Source organism: Leuresthes tenuis, unplaced genomic scaffold (assembly GCF_036924035.1).
Source record: "Leuresthes tenuis unplaced genomic scaffold, fLeuTen1.0.hap1 SCAF_3, whole genome shotgun sequence".
Taxonomy (NCBI): domain Eukaryota; kingdom Metazoa; phylum Chordata; class Actinopteri; order Atheriniformes; family Atherinopsidae; genus Leuresthes; species Leuresthes tenuis.
Window position 1 is genome coordinate 25,795,155 of NW_027325357.1, and position 8,197 is coordinate 25,803,351.

General features: G+C 41.0%; 1 protein-coding gene across 1 annotated transcript; it reads left to right on the forward strand.

Moving 5' to 3' along the window:
• Positions 1-3,035: 3,035 nt before the first annotated feature.
• cxxc1b (CXXC finger protein 1b) lies at positions 3,036-8,187 on the forward strand. Its single transcript, XM_072382798.1, has 14 exons — positions 3,036-3,189; positions 4,606-4,721; positions 4,806-4,906; positions 5,001-5,137; positions 5,302-5,457; positions 5,698-5,841; positions 5,953-6,060; positions 6,183-6,361; positions 6,549-6,756; positions 6,846-6,956; positions 7,098-7,147; positions 7,236-7,332; positions 7,451-7,603; positions 7,805-8,187. Exons 1-14 carry the CDS (start codon positions 3,187-3,189, stop codon positions 7,949-7,951), a joined length of 1,710 nt encoding a protein of 569 aa, XP_072238899.1. The 5' UTR covers positions 3,036-3,186; the 3' UTR covers positions 7,952-8,187.
• The last annotated feature ends 10 nt before the right edge of the window (positions 8,188-8,197 follow it).

Consider the following 8,197-nt stretch of genomic DNA (forward strand, 5'->3'; position numbering starts at 1 on the left):
AATGTGGAAATAGTTTTTCCCATTTACGACAGTACTGTAGCTCATCTTTTTTGATACCTGATAGTTTGATGAGTGTTTTTTTTTCATTACTAATACCTGTGTTGTCAGTGATGGTTTGTCGCCTTTAACCTCTGTGATCACTGAGTGATTTTACCAGTTGGCATGTTCTGCGGAAATTACGGCCTTTCTATATATTTTTTTTCCTGGATGATCAAATATAATATCTAATGATGCATTAATGCTCACTGTAGTAAAACCACTAGTCTCACCTTGATAATGATGTATGACTGTTGAGTGGAACCTGCAATGGAATTATTTTATAAAATAGCCACAAAGTTGGATCTAATTTGTTAGACGCTTAACAAAACCTTGTGTACAAGTTGTTTCTGAATGTGTACCTGCAGAAGTGGATTTTTTTTTTTAACACTTTCTTCCAACAAGCAGTTACGGCATCAGAAGAAACATCTGTATTTAGATGGTTGTTTCAGTGATGTTGGCTGGTTGTGATGATTCTGAGGTGTGCTCAGCCGGTCATTCAAACTTTTTTTCAGCTACTTTTAAGCTGAGAGTAACTCCACTCCATTGTCACAATTAGCAGTGTCTCTAATTGTGTTTCTTGTCCCATTTTCCAAATGGCTTTGGTCGGCTTTTTTTTCTGCTCATATGCAACTGCTCCGCACAATGTTACCACCTTGACATATATTTGAGTGCTAACATCGACTATTAACCATAGACACATGTGTCTTTTCCCCACAATATGGCTTTCAGAAGATTTTAACAAATAATAATAAAAAATGAATTTAAAAAAGATTCTTGTCAGTTGGTGCTTGGATGTGGTTATTTCCCAACGTGTCAGTGGTTAAGCATTTGAGAGATTTCCATGCCGAGGTCGATGCACTCCGCAGCGTGGAGGCAGATGTCGCAGATGTTACAGTCGCACAGGATGCAGCGGACACCCAGACACCCGCACAGGTCGCAGTTTTGGGTGACGTCCAGGAGAGGCTGCAGGGTTTGACGCTCACAGCCACACAGAGATGAGCACAGCGACCAGGCGCACCTGCTCCACCCTCTCATTGTGGCCAGCAGGAAGTCGAGAGGATGGCAGAAAAGGCAGGCTAACAGGATGGCAGCACATAGGTCTTTAACAGGAGAGAAAGGCGGTGAGAAAAAAAGAAGCAGTGAGGTAAAGAGAGGTGAGATCCAGCAGAGATACACGGGAATCAAGAACACTTACCCTCTCCATCTGGCTCAGTGTGAACTGCAGAGGTTTTTATGCTTTCTTGACTCCTGATTGATGTAAATGACCGGCTCACATTAGGAATAGTGTGAGTATCAACAGAGGATGACAGCAGGGTATGCAGAGGTGTTGGTTGATCTTTCTCCACAGAATGTGGGCTACGGATCAATACTGCTGTGTTCGATCCTCTCCCGAAGTTATCTTCCATGTCATGTTCTACAGGATCTTCTTCTGTACCAGACAATAATATTAATATGTAAATCTTTAAGAAAAAGACTTACAGACGCAACAGCCTTAATAACCACGAGTTCACGGTCCGCTTACTTCTTGTTTTATGTGAGAATGTTTTGACGGAGATGTCAGCTGAAGATAACTCGGTGGAAATCTGCTCTGACGAACTGTCGATTTCAGTCAAAGATCCTGTAAGACAAAAAACAGGTTGTTCAGCAGTTATTAAAACTGCAATGCATCCATCACCTGTTCTTTGTGCACATACCTGTTTGACCTGCGGTGGAGTCAACAGGCCACTTTGAGACAGTTGTTTGTGAATTACGGAACTCTAGTTTCTTGTCACTTCTGTCATCCCTCTTTTCTACATCCGTTGAATTTAGTTTGTCATCCATCACGGCACCTTGCATAAATCTCTAGAAGAAATAAGAAGGACTAGTAAAGGAGGATAAGAGAGTCAAACACTGAACCTCCACCTCCCTGATACACAAGAAAAATACCTTTGTTGTTCAGAGCAAAAACCTCAGAGCCAGAGTCACATTTGTTGCTGAGGTTTCTCAGCTGTTAGTGATGAGTGGACATCTTGGAAATTGCATAGTAGTTAATCTATTATTAATCTCCATTTTAGCTATGTTTATGATGTGGCTGAAAGGCATCACACAAACATCTGGCATCTGTAACCACAGTGAGATCTTGATTTTGCTTTCATTAATGATTCATGCCCTTAAGTCATACTTACATTACATGACAGGATGAGTGTTTTTTTTTTGTTTTTTTTTTTTAAATCTGTTTTATCTGAGGGTCTCTATTCACAAGTTTGTCAATGGAAATGTAATTTCCAATTTTTTTTAAAGCACAAAAAAATTAAATGTAGCATTGTATTGCAAAGATTACCCTTCAGTGAATTTGTATCATTTGATTTGATGATTAAAAGTCACAATTATTTTGAATATTATGCTTCTAAATATATATTCAAGCTAAACTTGATGTGCAAAAAACACCCATGCAAAAAAACCTAATGTCTGTCTCTTCTTGCTATCTAGCATCATATTAGTTTTGTAGGTAACATATGTCACTTACTTCTCATGCCATATCTTATTGATGGACAATCCAGGATTTAGCCGTAATCACAGAGGCATTATTCGGTGAACTTTCGGCTGTTAGATGGAGGTAAATCTGAATCACACTACCTCTTTCACAGCCTCTCCTATCTTCCTTCTCTCTCTCTCTCTCGGTCTCTCTCTCTCTTTCTCTCAGTCACTCAGTCACACGTGTTTGTATGAGCATATGGATGTGTGTATGTGACACGTCTATGAGTAAAGCAATGCTAGCATATATGTGTCAGTTATACTCTCAAAATTGCTCTGCGTTAGACAGTGTGGCATATTTTGTACTTCTGAGCCTCAGAAAATAACAATTACATCTATGTTGTGCCGGCTGTATTTTCATCCTGTAAGAGTGGAGTTTCTTATAGAACAAAAACCGCCAGGTGGCAGTAGTTTAAGATTGGTTATCGATCTGCCACCAAAGAAGAAGAACTTTGGCCAATCATATTACAAGCAAAAATGAGTATAGCCGATTGTGTGCGAAGTTATATCCGTATGAATGTTAGCATAACGGCGGTTGTCGAACCACTGTAGCTCTGTTTCGTGTAATTTGCCACTTTTCTGCTATTGCTTTGTTGGTTTCTTTTGCACAGAAAAATATTATACAATCTCAAAATGGTCAGTATGTTTTTTTTTTGTTTTTTTTTGTGAAACTTGTGATCTGGAAGAGTTAGCTAAAGTAACTGGGTTACAGAGCCGTATACATTCGATAGGAACATGTTGTAATCCAACTTCGCTTAATGTTACACAGTTTAGTGTTGAATATGAGTTACTGGTAATATTTACTTTTGATTTGCAGCTTCCCTCTTTATTCTTGGTAACTAGTTAAGCTGGTCATCAAACTTTCACTGTTTATGTTATGTTAGCCAATGCTAACTGCCGTTGCAGCTAACTTTAGCACGTATCGTTTCAGTTTACTTGTATGTAAACACAGCTCCTGTTCGTGGTAAACTGGATTTTCCCTTTATTTAGAATTATAGCTAGCTTGCCAACTCCCAATGTTTTGAATCATTTCTAACGATTTTATTTTCTAAAGAACAACCCTATGCAACATTAACCACTGTTAAACAGTCATTGAAATTGTATGATAGTTGCTTTCACGGCCTTAATTATTGCTGTCAGCTCGATAGCGTTGTTGTTTTTAGTTTGTTGTCAGTGTTTCCTGGGTTAGTTGCACTCTCTGAATGAGTAATCCCAGTTTTTGTGTCCTGTAAAAATCAGCGAAACTCTTGTGGAAGTCTTGGTATCTTTTTATAAAACATAAAAACTGGCTGCAGAGGCGGTTTAACGGAGGATAAAGTTGATTCTAATATATGATTTATACGGCTCATGTTGTTTTGTTAACTTCGTTTGTGATACCAGAAACTGGGTTGATCATGTGATGTGGTCAGGTTACCATTACGAACCAACACAAATGACCACATCTACTGTCAGACCAGTTCCCACGACACTTTTCCTGTAAGCTAAGTCTGTTTAGTATCTCATTGATTGCATACAAGTGAACCTTGGTATGTGTTTTCATAAAGCATAGAATTTAAGGTAAAGACTGTGTTAATCAGAGTAACCTAAAGATTATGGTAATGATAAGTCTTTCATCCTTTCATCCCATGGTAAAGCATTACACTCCTCCCACTGCACCACGTGATGATGAGGTTCCCACCTGCATTGTGCAGCTTTGACACCCAGCTTTGTACATAGGTTTTTAAACCCAGGCAAGGTTAATTTTTTGCTAGACCCAATTTTAAACTGCGGCTGCTGTGATGAGTGACACCTGCCATGCCTTGGTCTGTAGACATGTCGATACATTCAAGGAAGAAAATGCAAAGGCCAGTAATAAAAAAAGTAACAACAATTTTTAAATTGGAGCTGTTGCAGCAGCAGTTGAAAAAGCTGATTTGTTGGCGGTAGAGCGAAAAGTAGACGAGTATTTAATATGTGATTGATACATTCAACATGGCGGCCATAATAGGAGCAGTTGGTGGTGTTCAGCGTGACCTGGTCTGCTGTAATGCGTTTTGTCATGTGACATTTCAGGACAGTGAAATGTCTGACTTTGATTCTCTCCCGGGACCTGAGACCAACCGTATGGAGGGGGAGAACGCACCACTTTACTGTATTTGTCGGAAACCAGACATCAACTGCTTCATGATGTACGTTTACAACCAGTTAAGTGATGAGTATGCATGCGGCAGTGCTCGTACATTTGCTCATAACTTTGCTTCTCGCACTGCTAGTGGCTGTGACAACTGTAATGAGTGGTTCCACGGACACTGCATCAACATCACAGAGAAGATGGCGAAGGCAATCCAGGAGTGGTACTGCATGAAGTGCAAAGGTGAGGATGAATTCTTCTTTTGTTAACAGCACTATTTTCTCTTTCAGTTAATTCAACAAGATTTTGCTTTTTTTTATGTCTTTTTGATCTCCAGATGAAAACTCGTCTTTGGAAGTAAAATACAGATCAAAGAAAAACCGCGATAAGGACACAGAGTCGGACAGAACTGAAAGACAGTACAGCACCCCGAGCACTCCAGACTATAAAAGTGAGAAGAGGCGTGGATCTAAAGTAAGTTGCATTGTTGCCAGTCATTAATGCCATGGGGGGAGGGAAGCTATATGGTTACTGCAAACACCTGTGATTTAATTCAAATGTACGAGCTTCTGCTGTAGGAGGTAAATATAGTGCATTTTGCTTTGATTATCCAATCGGTGAATCATTTATTTGTTTAGGTTAAGCGTTCAGTTCGTATGTGTGGGGAATGTGAGCCCTGCAGGAGGACGGAGGACTGTGCACAGTGCGACTTCTGCAAGGACATGAAGAAGTTTGGAGGCCCGAACAAAATCAGACAGAAGTGCAGGTTCAGACAGTGTGAGGTTCGAGCCAGAGTAAGTCGCTTTGTCTTATCATCTCATCTCATTTCATTGTCATGTTTTATGTCAGATAACGACAGGACACATTACTCCATATTTAGAATAGTTCAAAAGCACAAAAAGAGAGATGACTGAAAACTGAAAGATGTTTTTTTTTTTTTTTTTTTTAGCTCCATTGTGCTTCTGGTGTATTTGTGCAGTCGCTTGTAATCGCTTCAGAAGATGTTTAACCCGCCGTGATTTGTATTTCAACAGAAAATGCTGCGGGTGAAGGATGAGGAATTCTCTTTGCGCGAAAGGAGGGAGAATTCCCACCATAGACGGAGGCGGTACTCGGACGACTATGACAGCGAGGCAGATCTCTACCTGCAGTACAAGGCCGCGGGACGTAGCAGCATGGTACACTAACATTTTATTGAATTCTAAAAACCTGCTGGTTTTGGATTGAACCCTTCATCAGGAAGTCATAAACATTGCTGAGTGATGATCGACTGCTCTCCTCTCACGCAGACATGGCCCAGCGATGATGACGACGAGCCGCCTTTCAGCCCTGTCATGCGTAAGAAAGCTATAAAGGTGAAGCATGTCAAGAGACGAGAAAAGAAGTTTGAAAAGAAAGTAAGAATTATTCGCTCATCGAAACTGACATCAGAATTGAAAGTGCTGCCAGGTGTTAGCACGGTAAAGGCTGGTATCACCTATGGCAACGCCCTTTATTTTTTTGTCCTGTAACTATTCAGAAAGAGTCTCGTCGCCACAAGCAGAAGCAAAAGCACAGAGACAGAAACCGACACAGTGAGAGGGGGGACTTTCGGGACAACGGGGGGCTGCGTCAGTGTCTGGGGCCAAACTGTGTTAGCGCAGCGCGAGTCAACTCTAAATACTGCTCTGAGGACTGTGGCATGAAGTTAGCAGCCAAGTAAGAGCTTTCACTTAGTTTTCTTCTTTTATTCCCTGCTTGAGATTTTTTTCCCTTTCACAGAATTTGAAAAAAAAAAAAAAAAAACTAGTGGAATTTCCTCCTTTACCTCTGCTTGGTATAAAGTATGCAGTCAAAAACAGTTGGGTCATTTCTTCTAAGCATCTTTGTGGCTGTCAATCCACAGCCGGATCTATGAGATCCTCCCGCAGCGTATCCAGCAGTGGCAGCAGAGTCCCTGCATCGCCGAGGAGCACGGTAAGAAGCAGCTGGAGCGCATCCGACGGGAGCAGCAGAGTGCCCGGCTGCGTCTTACGGAGATGGAGAGACGCTTCCATGAACTGGAGGGCATCATCGCCAAAGCCAAGCAGCAGGCGGTCCAGCAGGACGAGGAGGTGCCGCACACTCGTTGGTTCAAAACTGCTTTCTGTTGCATTCAAAGCAAATAAGAATAGTAATGGAGGATTTCCTTTTTAAATTGCAGGTGAATGAAGGTGACAGTGAGGACACAGACCTGCAGATTTTCTGTGTCTCCTGCAGTCATCCCATCAATCCAAAAGTGGCCCTGAGACATATGGAGAGGTGCTATGCAAAGGTGGTTATTTCTTTACTTTCTGTTCCCTCTACTGAGCTGGAGTTACGTTACTGAAGTTACAATGTAGACAAGCGAAAAACCACTTTAAAACGCGTCCATTTTAAACCCCTTTTTAAAAAGATTTTTTGATGATCTCAACAGTATGAGAGTCAGACCTCCTTTGGTTCCATGTATCCCACAAGAATTGAAGGGTAGGAGAAACAAATTGCTCTTAAACTTTAGTTAAAGTTTTTTTGTCGTTGTTCAGCTGCTGTACTAATGCTGTGTTCATTTCTACAGTGCAACCAGACTCTTTTGTGATGTGTACAACCCCCAAAGCAAGACGTATTGCAAAAGGCTTCAGGTTTTGTGTCCAGAGCATTCCAGAGATCCCAAGGTTGGTGGTATACCCCCTTCAGCCAATTTCCAGCATAATTCTGTGGCTCATAAAAAAAATAAAAATGAATTTAAAAAATGCCCACTTCTGGCACATGTATGTTTTATTTGGTGTCTAGATCCCTGTAGATGAGGTGTGTGGATGCCCTCTTGTGAAGAATGTGTTTGAGCTGACAGGAGAGTACTGCAGAGTCTCCAAAAGAAAGTGCAACAAACATTACAACTGGGAAAAGCTGAGGAGAGCTGAGGTGGACTTGGAGCGAGTCAGGGTGGTGAGTCAAACTTAATAACTGCTGCAGCAGTTTGCTTATTTGAAACATTAAGGAAACTCTCCAACTCATATAATGTTTTCATTGTTTCTCCTAATTGAAACCACATCTGTTCAAAACCAATACATCTTAGTCCTGCAGCCACCGTGAGTGAGTTTGATGCAAAATAACAAATTCAAACTTATTTTTTCCTTTGGCACACAGTGGTACAAGTTGGACGAGCTCTTTGAACAGGAGCGAAATGTCAGGACTGCTATGACCAACCGAGCTGGTCTGCTTGCTCTGATGTTGCACCAAACTATTCAGCACGACCCTGTGACGACTGATCTTCGTAGTAACAAGGATCGGTAGTCCAACCAATCTGCTTCAGTTCTTGGATCAGATCACTGTATATACCACAACTTTGTAGTGCTATGGATGTAAACTTCTAGATTGTTAACTTCTTTGATGAAAACTGAGTGGATGACTTTCAAATGTGTGTATGGTAATATATTCTATTTTCTTAAAGTAGTGTGCAAACACTGCTGACTGGAAAAACTGCTGTTTTTGGTATGCGCACTCTGAATAAACAGCTTCAAGTTGCTGCAGATGTGTGTG

Excerpts from the sequence above, each read along its gene's own strand:
- cxxc1b (XM_072382798.1), top strand. Across the intron at positions 5,138-5,301 it reads AGAAGAGGCGTGGATCTAAA|GTTAAGCGTTCAGTTCGTAT; the intron begins GTAAGTTGCATT and ends TTATTTGTTTAG. Across the intron at positions 6,362-6,548 it reads GGCATGAAGTTAGCAGCCAA|CCGGATCTATGAGATCCTCC; the intron begins GTAAGAGCTTTC and ends GTCAATCCACAG.